The 19323-nt window shown below is 38.1% G+C and overlaps 1 protein-coding gene across 1 annotated transcript; it reads left to right on the top strand.

Moving 5' to 3' along the window:
* The first annotated feature begins 334 nt into the window (after positions 1-334).
* On the top strand, positions 335-9183 carry eef1e1 (eukaryotic translation elongation factor 1 epsilon 1). Its single transcript, XM_003223573.4, has 4 exons — positions 335-496; positions 4917-5117; positions 7414-7509; positions 8570-9183. The coding sequence occupies exons 1-4, from the start codon at positions 389-391 to the stop codon at positions 8705-8707; spliced, it is 543 nt and encodes a 180-aa protein (XP_003223621.2). The 5' UTR covers positions 335-388; the 3' UTR covers positions 8708-9183.
* Positions 9184-19323: the final 10140 nt, after the last annotated feature.

The following is a 19323-nucleotide window of genomic DNA, read 5'->3' as shown; positions in this document are numbered from 1 at the left end:
TACGGGTTTTCGTGGAGGTCTGTGCTTTTAATTCCAGCGAATGGGGAGGGCGGTTATAAAATACATCAGTGTATTTGTGATCACCAGAAACCACAGATGGGACCTGAAAGGAGAAGCAAGGCTTATGTCTCTTAATGCAGTTCTCCTCCAACTGCGTCCCTCCAGCCGTTTGGCCTCCAACTCCCAGAATTCCTGGCCATTGAACAAGCTGGCAAGGGCTTCTGGGAGTTGGAGGCCCAAAGAGCTGGAAGGATGCCGTCGGAAAAGGCCTTGCTGTGTGGAGAATACTGTCAGGCAGTGGCCCCGCCCCCTATGCCTCTGAGGCCCGCCTTCCATTGAAAACAGCGCAAGCCCCGCCTCGTGCCCCTCTCTCTCCCCTTTGGCCAAGATGGCGGCGGCCACCGGGCCCTGTCTGGGCGTGGAGGAGCTGGGCCTGCTGGAGATGTCCCTGGGCCTCAAGAAGGGCAACAAATACAGCGGGCAAGGCGAGCGGAAGGTGAAGGCGCAGCGGCTGCGGGGGGCAGAGGGGAGCGGGAGGCTCACTGTGCGCATGCGCGGACATCCCCCTCTGGTCTGCTTCATCCCCGGTGGAGCTGAGGCGCTTCATTTTCTGGATTTGGGGCTCATTTTGATGTTCTTTCTCTTTAGATAGTTTTTTAAAGCTGACCCTTTGTATCCTGCACCCCACCCTCCATGGCCTGAACACATCCATCCAAAAGAGATACCTTGATTTTTGCTATTTTCTGTAAGGGACGTGGCAGTGGGTTGGACTAGATCAGGGGTCCCCAAACTAAGGCCCGGGGGCCGGATGCGGCCCTCCATGGTCATTTACCTGGCCCCCGCCCTCAGTTTTATAATATAATATTTGTATATCAGTTTTAATAATATAATATATTGTATATACATATAATATTGATAAAAATACTATAATGTTATACAATATAATACTAATAATAATACCATATAATAATATTAATTATATGTTATATATTACAGTAGAGTCTCACTTATCCAACACTCGCTTATCCAACGTTCTGGATTATCCAACGCATTTTTGTAGTCAACGTTTTCAATATATCATGATATTTTGGTGCTAAATTCGTAAATACAGTAATTACTACATAGCATTACTGTGTATTGAACTATTTTTTCTGCCAAATTTGTTGTATAACATGATGTTTTGGTGTTTAATTTGTAAAATCAGAACCTAATTTAATGTTTAATAGGCTTTTCCTTAATCTCTCCTTATTATCCAACATATTCGCTTATCCAACATTCTGCCGGCCCGTTTACGTTGGATAAGTGAGACTCTACTGTACATATAATATTACTATAGAGTGGTATAGTTCAATATAGTAATATATAATGCTAATATTGTGCTATGCTAATAATATAATATATTGTATGTACATACAGCTGCTCTGAGTCCCCTTCAGGGTGAGAAGGGTGGGATATAAATGTAGTAAATAAATAAATAAATAATTTTAGACCTAGGCTCACCCAAAGTTTGAAATGACTTGAAGGCACACAACAACAACAACAATCATAATTAACTTGACTATCTCATTGGCCAGTAGCAGGCCCACACTTTCCATTGAAATCCTGATAGGTTTATGTTGGTTAAACTTGTTTTCATTTTTAAATATTATATTGTTCTTTCATTGTTATTGTTGTATTGCACTACAAATAAGACATATGCAGTGTGCATAGGAATTTGTTCGTATTTTTTTCAAATGATAATTCTGCCCCTCAACAGTCTGAAGGATTGTGGACTGGCCCTCTGCTTCAAAAGTTTGAGGACCCCTGGACTAGATGGTCCATGAGGTCTCTTACATCTGTTATTATTCTATGATTCTATTTTACTACCCCATTGTATACAATAGGACAGGTTTTGGGAGTCCTGGAGCCAAATCACAGCGGATGTCGAGGACCCACTGTATAATACAGTTGCTCCAACAGCTGCCTCTTTTTTCTTTGTGTTTTTTACATTTGAATAAAAGATACTGAGCCCAGATCCTCATGTATGCCTTCCCTAGTATTATACTTGGCACTTTAATGACTATGATAGCTGGGTAATCACCCCTCCCTGATGACTTCGACATATTTTGCACCTTGGTCCAGATCCTTGAATTTAACTCTTGATTTTATCACTTTATTTTTGTACATGACTTTTTATTACTGTTTTTATCGTTGCTGATGTTTTATTGCTGATTGATCTGTTTTATTGTTTTGCTTTTATATTATTGTGTCCGGGCTTGGCCCCATGTAAGCCACCCCAAGTCCCTTCGGGGAGATGGGGCGGGGTATAAGAATAAAGTTATAATAATAATAATAATAATAATTTTTAAACAGCACACAGCTACATTCTTCAGAGTTTACTTTACCAGGGTGGTTTTCTTCTGTGACACAATGACCCATGGTCATTCATACCGGTCAGGAATATGGGGGGATGTATGTGGAGCCCCGGTGGCGAAGTGGGTTAAAGCACTGAGCTGCTGAACTTGCAGACCAAAAGGTCCCAGGTCCAAATCCCGGGAGCAGCTTGAGCACCCGCTATTAGCTCCAGCTCCTGCCAACCTAGCAGTTCAAAAACATGCAAATGTGAATAGATCAATAGGTACCACTCTGGCGGGAAGGTAACGGCGCTCCATGCAGTCATGCCGGCCACATGACCTTGGGGGTGTCTACGGACAACGCCGGCTCTTCGGGTTAGAAATGGAGATGAGCACCAACCCCCAGAGTCATACATGACTGGACTTAACGTCAGGGGAAACCTTTACCTTTTACTTATGTATCCATATGTTTTATTTACAGTAGAGTCTCACTTATCCAACATAAACGGGCCAGCAGAACGTTGGATAAGCAAATATGTTAGATAATGAGGGATTAAGGAAAAGCCTATTAAAAACCAAATTAGATTATGATTTTACAAATTAAGCATCAAAAATCATGTTATACAACAAATTTGGCAGAAAAGTAGTTCAGTACACAGTAATGGTGTGTTGGAATTACTGTATTCACAAATTTAGCACCAAAATGTCATGATATATTGAAAACATTGACTACAAAAATACGTTGGATAATCCAGAATGTTGGATAAGCGAGTGTTGGATAAGTGAGACTACTGTATCTATTTTATTGCATTTTACCCTGCTGTATCTCAACCCTGGAGGAGACTCAGAGTGGCTTCCAAATTAGCAATTTTCAATGCCGCATTAATATAAAAGCATACAAATACAATTTACAAAATCATAAATACAAGATCATAAAAATCATAAAAACAGTGGCAAATACAAGGTGTTTGAAAAAGAACTCCCTATTCACCATTGAAATTCAATGGTGAAAAGGGAGTTCTTTTTCAAACACCCTGTACAATACACAAACTATAAAACAATGCACATAGACCCGAAATCATAATCTAGAAGCAGTTCCAGAATTACATCCATTCACTTCATAGCTGCCTGTTGCTCTATACTACTCCCCAAATGCTTGGTTTTAACTCTGAAGGACAGGAGGGAGGAAGCCAATCTGATTTTTCTAGGATGGCCCTATCCCTCGGCCCCACCAGCCGCAACTACGAAGGAGGTTGGACTGAGAGCAGGGCCTCCCCAGAAGATCTTAGCATCCGGACTAGTTCATAGAGGGAGATACTTTTGGATAGGTGAGCTGGGCCAAAGCTGTTTAGAGCCTTATAAGCCAAATGCAGTAATTTGAATTGTGCATGTTCATGGCTGTCCCAAGCTTTCATCCCTCCCTGCTGCTTATGATGTTGCTTCAGGCTGTTGGGAGCTGCAGTGCTATAACTTCTGAGAGGCTCACATTCCTCAGCCCAAAATAACTTCAGGATGAGGCAATTTAGTCCAATTTAGGCCATTCTAGAAGACACAACTGAAGTACCTCTGAAAAATGTCCATCACAAACCTCTCATCCAATGAATGAGAGTCCACCACCCTAGGAACATTGATCCTAAAATTAGACTTCCTTAAGCATAAGGTCTTTGCGTATCTGTGGATGGGGAAGAACTTCTTGCGTTTAAGAAAAATCGTATATGTTGGGAACAAGTGCTTGATGCAGATTTTTAGACGTAAAGCATTTAAAAAAAAAAAAGCATTTACAGCTTCCACATGTTCAGGGGTTCATACTAGGAAACGTTTGTAAATATGCCCATAAGAATTACTAGGCTATCTTTGGTCACATCTACAGTTTGAAATAGCATTCTGTAGCCAGTGTGGACTGGAGCTTTCTTTAAAAATCAGTTGTTGAATAACACAGTGTAACATGATATTTGTTCCTGGGTTATAAATGTCATTTCCTAATTGGTTCTATCATCAAAACATGGGAAAAGTTTATTAAACTGCAAACATTTTGTTTTTGTGGGACATCCTGCAGCACATTTTGCTATAGTTTTTCAACGAATATCTCAAGTCTCAACCAATTCAACATAGTATGTAGCAGCTACAAAAAGAAAGTTTCTGGAGTATAACAACTACTTTGAAAGTAAGTACTGCACAATTAAACAGGAAATAACACTTTCAAACCAGGAACAGATTTTTTTTTCAAATTTTGCTACATAGTATAGCCCTGCTTAAGTGAATTTGATATCTCTCTATTGAAGCAAAGGATGCTTTGGGCCACCTGATCCTTCGAATGCTCTTTCACCACTTTTTAAAATAAACTTTTTGTATATGTGTCCTAAGATGTGTTAGCATAGAGAAGTATCATAAAGGCCTGCTTTTTCCACAGTCAAGACAGTTGTCTTGACTTAGGCACATTGGGTAGAAAATAAGGTAAATTGGTTGTTAAAGTGGAGTTAATTTTCAAGAAATCTTCCACCTTTATACAGTGGAGCTTGGTTTTGTTTAACTACAGTTCAGTGTCAGAACTACTGACTCAGCCTGAATCTCATCTCTGCCTAGACACCTGTCCTTCAGATGAACAGTGGGCCCAGTTTGACCGGACTGACAACCATTGCCATCCATCTGGTAAAACAAGCCAAGAAGGATCAGCTACTTGGAAGAACCGCAGAAGAGAAAGCCATGGTTCAGCAGTGGCTTGAATACCGAGTAACACAAGTAGATAAGCAGTCCAGTAAAGAACAAATTAGAATTATTCTGAAGGTAAGAAGTTAACAATTTAGTAATAAAGTAATTTCCTATGCTAGATATTCAGCAATAAGGTTTTGGTGTTTCCACTCATTTCTTGCTTGTGAGCTTTTCAGATGAACAGTATATGGCCTGCCACAGTTACAAGGTGCTATTCTAGTAATGGAAATTGTTTTGTTGAAGAAGCATGTGCGCTTCCCTTAAGCCTGTCAAAGAGTTAATAATCTACATTTGCCCTGCCCTTATGAACAGCCACATGACCTTAGAGGTGTCTATGGACAACGCTGGCTCTTTGGCTTAGAAACAGAGATGAGCACCAACCCCCAGAGTTGGACATGACTAGAATTAATGTCAGGGGGAAATGTTTACCTTTTCCTATGAACATGCTGAGAGCATGATACAATAAAAAATGGCATTGAGATAGCTTGGTTGGAATCTGTTTGTTTGTTATATGAGCTAACACAGCTCAGTTCAGACTGGCTCATGCTGTGTTTTGTTTTGAAACTAATATTAAAAATTTTTTTCTAAAGCATTATTAAATATACATTCTTTTTAAAAATTAAAATTCCAGCCATCAACATTTCTAAAATTAATGAAAAATACAGATAAATACTACATGGATCAAGAATAGAAAGCTCTTGATTTTTATACTAAGTATGGTTTTTTTATTAATAATCTGTGGGGAAAACAAGGACTGGCAACAATTATACAGAGCATAGGAACATAGAGTTGCATTGGAGGACCTAGGAGAACACCACTCTAGTAATCTTTAGGACCCACAGCAGAAATCTGATAAAGTTCCTTTGGAAGTTGACCTGTATTGGAGGTGTATTGGAGGATCTAGACCAGGGGTCCCCAAACTAAGGCCCGGGGGCCGGATGCGGCCCTCCAAGGTCTTTTACCTGGCCCCCGCCCTCAGTTTTATAATTAATATATTGTATATACATATAATATTGATAATAATATTATAATGTAATACAATATAACACTAATAATAATACCATATAATAATATTGATTATATATTCTATATTACATATAATATTACTAATAATATTATAGTATAGTGGTATAGTTCAATAAAGTAATATATAATGCTAATATTGTGCTATGTTAATAATATAATATATTGTATGTACATATAATTTGTAATCCACTCTGAGTCCCCTTTGGGGTGAGAAGGGTGTGATACAAATGTAGTAAATAAATGCAGTAAATAAATAAATAATAAATAAATACATTTTAGACTTAGGCTCGCCCAAAGTCTGAAATGACTTGAAGGCACACAACAACAACAACAACAACAACAACAACAACAACAACCCTAATTAACTTGACTATCTCATTGGCCAGAAGCAGAAGCAGAAGCACACTTCCCATTGAAATCCTGATAAATGTATGTTGGCTAAAATTATTTTTATTTTTAAATATTGTATTGTTCTTTCATTGTTATTGTTGTTGTTGTTGTTGTTTTTGCACTACAAATAAGACATGTGCAGTGTGCATCAGAATTTGTTTGTATTTTTTAAAAAATGATAATCCGGCCCTCAGCTTAAAAAGTTTGAGGACCCCTGATCTAGACGTTCCTAGGGAGGTAGTCTCTTAGGTTAAAAAATGTGTTTTTCATTCACATTTTTGCGCTTTTGCACCACTAAACCAAGTAAATGTGGAGGGCTGACTATATTCTTTTCATCCTTAAAGTACTGTTGGTAGTATTGAATGCCAATGAAATGTTTAATGCATCTTCAGTTCATGAAAGACCTGTAGAGCAGGCTGTTGGGGAAATGAGGTGCCTCTGCCTGCTTTCCATATTTCCGTCCAGCCTTCCCCCTTTTGGTTCAGGTTGTGCAAACTTCTGGTGTTCTCTGACAATTTGACCAAGTAGATGAAGATTTGGGAGGGATACACAGACTTTTTGCCCATTGTACTGCCTTGTTATCTTTCTTAACACATTTTGAGAGTTTGAAAAAGTCTTTGATTGGATTCACAGCTCTGCTTGGGGAATTTTGAGAGTTCTCATCCAAAAGAAATGGAGATGAGCGCCAACCCCCAGAGTCGGACACGACTGGACTTAATGTCAGGGGAAAACTTTTACCTTTACTTAGTAAAAAAAAAATAACTTCTCTAGACTTTAAACACTTTTTGTGCATATTGGTCAAAACAAGGGGGAGATTAGGAATGTTTTATATATTTTATGTTCATACATTTTTTTATTTTGTTGTACCAAACCTTCAGGAGAAGCAGGTAATAAATAACATTTATTATATTATTACTTTCCCCTTGATATTTAAGTCTTTCTTTGTTTCTTGTAGGACCTTAACTCATACCTTGAGGACAAAGTCTACTTTACAGGAAACAATTTTACCCTAGCAGATATTTTGCTGTACTATGGATTGCACCACATAATAGTAAGTGAAAATTAGTTAAAGCCTATACTTTAACTAATTTTAAATATATCGGAAGGCATTTTCATTGTTAGTCTAGAAGAGAGAAACAGTTTATATTTGTTCTGGCAATCTTTCTATCATGACAAGGAGGCTTATGTTTCATAATATGAAACAGGAAGGGAATAATTGAAATAAAGTACATGAAAGTCTGGAGAAAACTATTCATTGCCACCCACCTTATAGTTTAGCATTTTTACTGTTTTAAATTGTTGCTTTTATGTTCTGTCATTATTACATCTGCATATTCAGCAAGCAGAATTAGCATGTAATGGTTTATGGTGCTTTCATGTAGAGAATAAGAAAGGTTTTGTTAAGCCAGTTACGGGGGTTGCTTTTGGATTTGGCCAGGTTTGTGCTTAGCAGAAGAGATTACATATTTACTAAGAAAAATGAAACCAGAACAATAAAATAACCCGAATTGTATGAAGGTTGTATAGATGAGAGAGAAATATATCTTGGTAGAAAGACAGTGCAGAATCGTCCTTATTTGGAATAATACAATATACTCGTGTATAAATCTACAAATGTTAGTCAAAAAATAGAAAAAAAATAAGTCAGCTTATTCACACATCAAGGTGAGTACTATACTTCAACACCTATCAAAAAAAGGAACTATCTCATCTGAATAGTGGTCAAAAGCAAGAGCTTAATCCATCTCAAGAGAAGCTAAAAGAAGTGCCAGTCCATCTACTTTTTCCACTGCTTTCATATCTTTTCTGGCCTTTTTGAAGGGCTAAGCAGAGAAATGGCAGCAGTGGCGGCCATAGACATTTAGCCCTTGAAAGCGGCATTGGTGCTTTCCCCTCTCCACAGAATAACCCCCAACTTATCAATGAATCATATCAAAATCCATAATTTTGTCCCCAAACCTGACCTCGGTTTACATATGAGGTTGCTTTATACATGAGCATATATGGTAATCAACAGTCCTTATGCGCTTTAGATTTTGTAGCTTGATTTAGCAAGTGAAAATGGTGTTTTTATACTGTGTAACATGACACATCTTTTCCCCATTCTTTAGGCTGACCTTACTGTGCAGGAGAAGGAGAAATATCTTAATGTGTCTCGTTGGTTTAATCATATCCAGCATTTCCCAGGTATCCGGCAACATCTGTCTAGCATAGTCTTCATCAAGAACAGACTCTATAATACACATTAAGTCTCATGTTTGGAATTCTGGAGAAAAGATAACCGTCTTTTGGGAGCACTAATGCATGCAAGCATTGGTTTCTGTCATTTCCATATGTGAAGCTGAGCAGTTGGTGCCTAAAGTCATAGAATTGCATTGAGTAGCTATTTAGAAATATGGACTTCATTAAAACAATTGTTTGGCAAATTTCAACAAGTAAAATGTGAATCAAGCTTCTTAAAGTAGAACATTTGCTTTAATCATAGAGACATATATAGGAGTTTAGCTTTTATTGTATGGAAACATAGGAATTTACTGCAAATATGTCATGCTGTCGTGTTTGTCTGAATTGTACCATACATAGTACACCTTCCCATTTTATCCTGTGGATGTTTACACTAGTTTTGTAAAAGTTACAAGGAAATTCTATTGTGCCAAGTATTTTGAAAAAGAGAAGACAGATGTATTGGAAGCAAATATTTATGTGATAAATTATTTTGAAAGCATTAGCTTGATTACACGTTATTTCCTGGGGGTGTACAAATGAATACAGAATATTAAACTGTAAAGATGGATACTGAAAATCAAGTAATATTTTTACTTGCCTTAAAAAAACATCCCCATGTCTTTGGTTTTACTCTGCTACAATACCGTACAAGCTCCTCCAAGTTCATGGGGAGGGTGGTGGAACAACTTTTTTCAGCAAAAATAGTACCCAGCCAAGTGACTACAAATCAATTTTAGTTTCTCAAAACATTGCATTCAATTTCTGTTGGGTATGCCTGTGCAAGCTGCTTAGACACCCAATGTGTGCCCACCCTAATAGTCTGATATGCATACCTTTTCATAGGCGAGAGTACACACCAGATACTGATGCTGCATTTTATGGCTTTGATTGAATCAACGTTGAGTCCTCACTTATATGAGTGGCCCTAAATATTTGATACTAGAAATGAATCCTACTTTGAGCTGAATTTATAAATGGTCCTAAGTAAATAAACAAGGATAGGACACGCCAATCAAACAATTTCAAGCTATAGATAGAGAATCCATCCATGTTGTAAGATACATTTGCCAACCAATATGGGAAAATGGTCTATAGACTGGAGAAGTTCAACATATATTTGAGTCCCCCAGAAAAGGGAACCCATGGATTGTAGAAATCATCAGACCAATGCATTTATTTGCAGCAATTTTTTTATCCAGTGGTTCAGAAAAGGAATAGAAATTTGGAATCATATTGCAAACACACTAGCTAATAAAGCACACCAAAGAATTTCAGAAGAAAATTAACCATTGTTAATTGTATAAAGCTAAAAAGCTATGTACTATACCAAAAGAAATTAGCATGCCACAGTATTTTGATTGTTCTGGCATATAATCTCTTCTCTGGACAAGTGTCCACTTGAGCTGGATCTACACCGCCATATAATGCAGTGTGAACTGCATTATGTGGTCTGTGTAGATCCATCCTGGGAAACATGAAAATCAGAGGATGTGGCATCAAAGATTTAAGATATGCAGATGACACCAAACATAATAAAACTTGGAAGGACTTGATGAAAGTTAAGAGGAAAAGGGCAAGAGGGTTACAGGTGAATATGAAGAAAACAAATGACTAGATTATTTCTGTAACTTAAATGTAGGTTATAAAGACATTGAATTGTTAAGATTTCTTGTACCTTGGTTCAAACTTCAGTCAAAATGGAAACTAATCACGAAATGGGAAAAAAGATTTGGAAGGGCAGCTGCAAAGGAACTAGATATGATTTTCAAGTGTAAAGATATATCATTGAAGTCAACATTATTTATGACATATTTCTGGTTTTGGTGTGATCATGAAAGTTAGATAACGGCAGAAAAAGTTAACTCCTTTAAAGTGTGTTGGAACATGTTGCAGATACCATGGATTGCCCAAATAAATATTGATAAATCAGTGCATGTGAAAGCAAAACAAGTCTGAACCCCCACTGAAAGTTAAAATTACTAAATGGAGGTTATTATTGATTGGACATGTTATAAGTCTCACTGGAAAAGATGATAATGTTCAGTAAAGTAGAAAGCAGTGGGAAAAGAGGGAGTGCACATTACAGATGTATTGATTCATAAATGAAATTGTGCCTCTGAGTTGGCAGTCTGTTGGTGACCAGGTCTATGGAAGACATCTCTATTTACATATTTACTATATGTCAAAGCTAACTTGATGGCAAATAAAGAAATAAATAGTTAATGCATTTGTACCTGGGGCACTACCATTATTTCTTATTTGCAAAAGGTTATAAAATTAAATTATTACATTTCTGTTGATTTCAAATCAATAGCCAATACACAATTTTCAATTACTATTGCACAATATGCTCACTAAGTTTCAACTCCTAACAAATTCAAATTTTTACTTCAATCCAACCATCTACCAATGAATGCTCATTTAACACAACAGTCTTCTCCCCATCTATCTGCCATTCCTCAGTAAAGCTCTGTTCTTATTCCATTATGATCTTTGCCTGCCCGTGGAAGAATGTGAGAATATGTGGGGAGGTATGTTACCTTTATTCTGCCTATCAGTCACTTAATAAAAGGAAGGTTCAAATCATACAAGTCTGAGATCCGTTAGAACTGAAGTTTTTCACATGCAAATACATATATAAGTATACATAGCTGAATTTGACTTGAAAACCACATTGAATATTTTTATCACCTTTCATACAGATTTCTGTCAGAGTGCTTGATGATTGAAAAAAAGACTGAAAACATATTTTTCAGTGGGCTGCTGTGAGTTTTCTGGGCTGTATGGCCATGTTCCAAAAGCATTCTCTCCTAAAGTTTCACCCACATCTATGGCAGGCATCCCCAGAGGTTGGGCTCAGGCTGTGGCGCAGGCTGGAGAGCAGCTGCAATGAATCACTGCAATGAATCACTCTAACCAGGAGGTCATGAGTTCGAGGCCCGCTCGGAGCCTATGTTTGTCTTGTCTTTGTTCTATGTAAAAAGGCATTGAATGTTTACCTGTATGTGTAATGTGATCCGCCCTGAGTCCCCTTCGGGGTGAGAAGGGCGGAATATAAATGCTGTAAATAAATAAATAATTGTGAAACATCAGGAGATAATGCTTCTGGAACATGGCCATACAGCCCGGAAGACTCACAACAACCCAGTGATTCCGGCCATGAGAGCCTTCGTCAAAATGTATTTTTCAGTTTCCTTACCTTTCATTGCCCTTCTTCTAATCTATGTATAGTTAAACTTATAGGCCTATTAACTGCTCCTTCACAGACATATGGCTGTGACTATGAACATCATGAAAGTACAGGGTGTTTGAAAAAGAACTCCCTAGTTTTAAGTATAATTACATTAAAACTAGGGAGTTCTTTTTCAAACACCCTGTACTTTCCCAGTATTATTTGAGTGAGAATGCTCATTTAATACTTAGCAAAACAGCTGCATCCAAATTCATTCAAGCATCTTAGTGTTAGCTATTCAACTCTGTAGCTCTAGGATGTGTATCTGCCATATGGTGTGACGACACACTACAAAAGCATTCAGAAATTGTCAGTGTGAACCAGTTGCCACCACCCTTTCAGCTATCCTGATCATTGAACTAAGATTTCTTAATAACAGCTTGCATATCAAGATGACATAAGTAAAGCAATACAAAAATGAGCTCCAACTTGCTCTCTTGGCTTCATTTTCCTTTCCAGCCATCATGAATATGTATAAACAGTCTTGAATTTGTTGTTTGAAGCTGAAGTCAACGTGGACAATGAATGACAGCGAGTTTCCATTAGTCGGAAAGATTATTTTGAAAAAAAAAGGAAAACTCTCATAATGTATTTCATGCATTTTTCGTGGGCACAATAAAAGGTATGGCTGTTTTGTGGACAAAAGGAATAGTTGCCCTTGGGCACAGGATGTCACACTTTCATTGTATTCAAAGGGATGGCTATATTCAGCTGTTTTAGTATAACACAGCATAAAGGAACCAAGTGGAAAAAGAAATTTGGAACATACATTTTCATAGAGCCAGTCCACTTTATCAGTAGCACCGTGTCTATAAAAGCTTGTGCACAAAACTCTTCTCAGTTAACCTGAAAGGTGCACATTAATTACTTTCTGTGTAGATAGAAGGGCAGATAAATCTAAAACAGCTATGTGAAAAAATCATTTTCCTTTCTGTACATGGGCTAGTCAAGTTATTAGAAAAAAAGAACATAATCAAAGTCATTTGCCAATTGCACCATACTCTTTCTTTAATATATACTTTATTACTTCAGATTATAACATTTTATTCTGATGAAGTTCCTGTTCTATCTTTACTTCTGTTGCCTATTTCATAAATGCCAGGCCCAAAAAAATATGTCCTGTTTTCGTGTGGTTTGCACCTTTGCCCGACATGGTTAAATAGCTGCTCTATCTCCTGTCATACCAGACAATGATGAGAACATGTCCTTAATTCTTATCAGTTCCTGCCAGCATGGTCAATAACAGACATAGTTCATGAACCTCTGGAGGACCACACAATTTCCAGCCACACTATATATTTCATATAACAGGGTTCAATGCAAACTACACTGTTACCCTTTCCACTTACCTATTTGGAAGATTCATGTTTGTCAGCCTATTTCAAATAGCTAGCAGTATATGCACTGCTTTAGTGCTACAAGTTTCCTCTTTCAAATTTTCCATTTCCCTTCAATATTTAGATGAGTAGTTCCCAACCTGTGGTCCATGGACCACCAGTGAGCCCCAAGAACTAAAATATGGCCCACAACCTCACAATTACTACACTTACAATGAGAGTATCTGGTCTCGCAAAATCATCACAGTGCCGAGGCAATGGGGATGTTGGAAAGGCATGACAACAAGTCTCCTGACTGCTTCTCCTCCTCCCTTCCCCCTGAGCAGAGCCATTCCATGTGGCTCCTGGAAGCATGGGCACCTTGGTGCCTTCATTTTTAGGCCTCTTCCTGGGGTTATTTGGGGTGCTGATTCAGAAAACTGCACTGGATAGACCACATCAGCTCTAGATTATTAAATATGGTTTTCTGTGGACAGGCAGATGATGACTATTGGATGGCATATGTTCTGTATCAGAAACTAGAGACGATGTGGTCTATGCAATTTTCTAAATCAGCACCCCAGATAACCAAACCAAATTTAAAGTTGACCAAAAACTGATTCATAACTTGTTTGGTACTAATGTTGGAAAATGGTCCCTGCTCAAAGTGGTCCCTGGTCAAAAAAAGGTTGGGAACCACTGATTTCGATAGATTACTGTTCTTCATTCCAATTTTGATCTTTGATATTTAGTTGGAATCTTCTTTCCTGTAGTTTGAATCATTTGCATCTTTTGTCTGATCATTTTTTATGGCTGTTGAGATGTGTCACCTAATATGTGCCAAGTGGCTTTTCTTATCAGGGTCTGAACTCAATCCTTAGTACCAACTAGAATATGGCTGGTGAATCAGTAGAAACCTGCTAAGTTAACACTTAGGTAAGTTCCATTGGAAAAGTAGTGATAGATAAAATTTCTTCAGATAACATGAACAAATGACAAATGAATGGGTCTTAGAACAAATGAAACCTGAACTCTCCCTAGAGGTGAAAGTGATTAACCTGTCATACTTTAGACATAGCATGAGATAAAGTGATGGTGAGACAAAAAGGCAATGATGCTTGGTAAAATAGAAAGCAGAAGGAAAAGAGGAAGACTGCATTATCGGTGGATTGATTCAATCAAAAATAGTTGTAACCCTAAGTTTACAAGACCTGAGCCAAGATGCTGATTATCAGGGATCTTGGAGATCTCTCATTCATAGGACTGCTTTAAGTCAAAGCTGACTTAACAACAGCAACACAAAATTCTACTGATTCAATGGGACTATTTTAGTGGAGACTACAAGCGCCTACAGTAAACTAATTATTTTCAGTTTTTAAAAATTCATCAACTATTATTGTCTTTTCTCCCAATCATTCTTGTGACATTGTTTCTTGTATTTTGATTTTTCAAAAATTATCAAAAAGTGCCACAGCTGTCTATCATTGAAAAATGGTTTCACTATGGAGGTGCATGAAATTCAAAGAGTTATTCCTCTGCAGCCTGTAATATCATTTTGCATGTACTATTTCTTAAGAAATCGAAATGACTACCAATACAACATTAAATATTCTATGTAGCAATTAATAAAATATCATATAATGACATTTGATACTAATAAAAAATAAAGATTGAAAAAGTTTTAGTATACCCTCCAGTACTAAACTGCAAAGACAATACACATCCTACTGTCTATAAAAGGATAGTTTGAATTAAATTATGAGTCTCGTATATCTTTTCTCTAATCATTCTTGCTCTGGAGGAACCATATTTCACATTTTAATTCATTATTGTCTTTAGGGCCATGATTAAAATTAATTCTTCAGTTTTATTGGAAGAACTAAACCCTTCTTTTTTCCTTTCTCATAGTCTATTTACTGAATTATTTCTCATCTGTTTTCTAAGAAAAATATTTTTGTCTTCGGAGATTTTAATTTTTTTAAAAAAAATCTGTCAAGATATATATTTCTTCTTTGGATTCCAAAATCGTTAGATCTGCTGTTTCCTCCATTATTAGATTTTGTTTTTAGCTACATTCCGACACAATTCTAGCTGCACATTTTGGCAACCTTATTACTATTCAGTTTTGTAAACTGAAGCTATTTTCTTCTTCCATGTGAAAATCCGATTGTTTTCTATCCAAAGCATTTGCGGAAAGGTAACCTACTTCTATTCCTGTGTGCTTTCAGGGAATGCACACAGAGACACAAAGCCTTTGTATCCCAATATTGTTTGTTTTGTATGCTGGACTCGCAGCATTATAATGCTCCAGGTTTAAAGTAATGTAGAAAGATTAAAACGCTGAAGCGCAAGCTTGATTTTGTAGCAGTGATTACTTGTTAGTGCTTTACCTAGCATTCCTGAAGGCATAACTTCTCTTTCCTGTATTAGTCATGACGGCAATAATTTCAGCTGCTACCAAACACAGTTAGGCTCATCCTTCACTGCAAAGGAAAGAAGAAGGTAGGTAATTTTTTTATTGTCATTACATCTTAGGATCCCCCCTCCTTTCCCCTCTTGCTATGTTACCTAGGCCCTCGCGCCCTTTTAGGAAGATTTGGAGCCATTAAACTTTCCTTTTTATTGGAAGAACTAAATCTTTCAGCTTTTTCCAGCCTCGTGATCTAATGTGACAGCTTGTGGGTGATGTCTCTTCCACTTCAAAGAGGCAGGTAGCCTAGGGCCAGCCAGCTGTATTGTGGATTCTGCGGATTTGGCTTGCTGTTCCTGCTGGGTGTCATCTGTCTTCTTAGTCTTGCGGTGGATAATTTTTGTCCTTCCCTAACATCATCTGCCTGAGCAGTTCCTGCCTGGCAGGCCTGTCTGTCCAGGTTGAGCATCAAATATGGTAACCGTATGACTAATCTGACAAGGCAACTCCTCCAAACAGTGCAGCCCCGGGCTCGCTTTGACCAGGATCAGCATCACAGCCCACAAACTTCCAACAATCGCAACCACGGTCTCAGTTTTCCATCGCAGATGCTGCCCATGGACTCAATTCTGCGCACGCAAACTATGTCTCCCTTTCTGCCTCCCACCCCTCCGCAGCCGCTCTCTGAAAGAATGTCATTCCGATTCTTTGTGCCTCACGAGAAGTCTGCCTCAACAGGTTTGGGTTTCCCTGCCTGCTGCCAGCTTTTGACTCAAACACCGCCACTTGGGATGAAACAATCCTTTGGTGGATTATCATTGCTAGACAGCCTGTGGGAGAAATGACAGGGCTCAGCATGTTAATCCGAAGATCTCGCAATCCCGGATGCAGCTAACGCTAATTGCAAATGGCAAGATGGTCCCTAAAAGAGAAAGCAGTTTCCATTGCAAGGCAAAAGTGACACAGTTTGTTTAGTAAATCTTCCCCCAAACTCCATATGATGACTACATATGTTGATTTTCAGGCTCAGAGCCATAAATATCCCCATAGCTTTGTGATTTCATGATTCTATCGTACAAGCTGACAGGTAGACAATCGGAAGACACTGTCTTTTTTAACCATTACCTTCTATTTTTTTCCATTAGAAAAAAATCTTCTTTATTGAATCGGGGGGGGGGGGGGGGGAGGTGAGCAGGTAAAGAAAGACAAAAAGAGAAACCTAATTATGTGGTTATGCATCAAATAAAGCGTTTTTATTAAAATGGGAGAGACTCTTAACATCAGTTATAAAACCCGACCCCACATAACTGATTTTTCCCCTATGTAGGATACACAGAATCATATATGAAAGGTAAGTACATAAGGTTCACTACGGCTAAGTATGGTTGCCTGAGCTATACAGTTATGCCAGAGCAATAATTTGATTATGGTAAAAGTGACACAAAAGTCCTTTCCTCCAGTGAACTTATCCCTGTGGTGCAAAGCCAGGTACAAGACATCTACATTCAGTAGTTGTGAAGTTATATCTCCAGAAGCAAGACAATTCTAAAAACATTTTCTTGGTGAGTACAGTGAAATAAATAGAAATACCTTAACATTATTTGCCCTAAAATAACCATGAGGGTGTTGCTAGGACCAGTGGAGCACTGTATAATAATCATGCAACTTACTATCTGTGGGCAAATGACAAATATCTGCAGCCAGGAGCCTCGTATTTCACAGCATATACTCACTTTCTCTGTTTCATTGCCTGTTATCACCTTTGCTTTGCACTGGCATTTTAAAGCAAGGCTGGCAGCTACCTGTATAGCTTGGCACAATAGCAAAAAATGCATATGTGTGTGTATATGTGGGCGTAGAGAGAGAGAGAGGAGGGGGGGAGGTATCTTGGAGCTGCTGCCCAAGTCTACCCAAGTCTAAACACATTCATTCAGGTTTCATATACACCTAACAAACATAGCCTGAAGATACACTACATTTTTAATGATTTTACGCATAAAAGAAATATTTTGTACATTAAACCACCAGAAAGCAACAATGTCACTACCATAGCCATCTATGCAGATAATTTGGGGTTTTGGGATATGTTGGATTTCAGAATTCTGGATAAGTAATTTACAAGATATCTAACGCTGGCCATGCTAGCCAAAGCTGATGGGATGAAAACATCCCAAACACCTGAAATTAACCAAGAGTTCCTTCAGACTACACAATTACAACACTATGATTCCAGTGTAATTTCCATAATTCCATTCCATGAAATCCTGGGATTTGCAGATTGGTGAGGAACTAGAGCTTTGTGGCTGGGAATTCTAAAGATCACTCCCTAAATTACGAATCCCAGAATTCCATTAGAAGGAACCGTGGTGGTTAAAAGTGAAATAGTAATGATATATCTGTTTTTTAAAAGAATACTTCAATAAAAATTATTTTCCAAAGTTTCTGGAATATTAGTTTAATATTTTTGTATAATCTGGTATAGTGTGGTTTTATGTATTTTCCAGTTTGCTTTATGTTGTATTCTATTGTTTTTATATCTATCTATCTCAACAATTTGATTTACACTTCAAATTTGTGTTACTCCTTCCTTTCTCTGTGTGTACATGTGTGTGTCAATATGTGTATGTGTGTGTGGATGGATGGATAGACAGACAGACAGGCAGACTCTCAGTTAACTAGCACACATGAGGATTGGTAGGTGCCAGATAAATATAGTTTCTGGTTCCTTGAGTGTTACTATTAAAATATAAGTCTAATACTGGGTGTTTGAAAAAGAACTCCCTAGTTTCCATTTAAAGTAAATGGAAACTAGGGAGTTCTTTTTCAAACACCCTGCATTATACCCTATGCTTAAAAAAGGCAAAGGTTTCCCCTGATGTTAAGTCCAGTCATGTCTGACTCTGAGGGTTGGTGCTCATCTCAATTTCTAAGCTGAAAAGCTGGCATTGTCTGTAGACCCCTCCAAGGTCATGTGGCCAGCAAGACTTCATGGAGCGCCGCTACCTTCCCGCCGGAGCGGTACCTATTGATCTACTCACATTGGCATGTTTTCGAACTGCTAGGTTGGCAGGAGCTGGAGCTGGAGCTAACAGCGGCCGCTCCTGCCGCTCCCGGGGTTTGAACCTGGGACCTTTCGGTCTCCAGCTCAGTGCTTTAATGCACTTTGCCACCGGGGTTCCATACCCTATACTATACCATATCATAAACTCTATTGACTAGATAATATTGAAATACAATAAAGAAAAGTGAATGAAGAGAAATAATGACAAATTTAACTTAATGTAACAATTTTATTGTATTATAAAAACTGATGTTACTGTATTATAAAAATTGTTTTTATTTTTTATTTAAAATATTATTTGGTTTTTTTTTTGCCAGTTGCTTCAGAGTTTTAGATGCTTGAGTTACAGGTAACTGAGAGTCTACAATAGATAGATCAACAACACGTCACTCATATTTATCCTGGATCCAAGAAATATGCAGTTAATCAATGGAGGTAAGGTAAAGGTAAAGGTTTCCCCTGACGTTAAGTCCAGTCATGTCTGACTCTGGGGGTTGGTGCTCATCTCCATTTCTAAGCCGAAGAGCTGGCGTTGTCCGTAGACCCCTCCAAGGTCATGTGGCCGGCATGATTGCATGGCGCGCCGCTACCTTCCCGCCGGAGCGGTACCTATTGATCTT

Source organism: Anolis carolinensis, chromosome 4 (assembly GCF_035594765.1).
Source record: "Anolis carolinensis isolate JA03-04 chromosome 4, rAnoCar3.1.pri, whole genome shotgun sequence".
NCBI lineage: Eukaryota > Metazoa > Chordata > Lepidosauria > Squamata > Dactyloidae > Anolis > Anolis carolinensis.
This window is presented reverse-complemented; position numbering and strand designations above follow the sequence as displayed.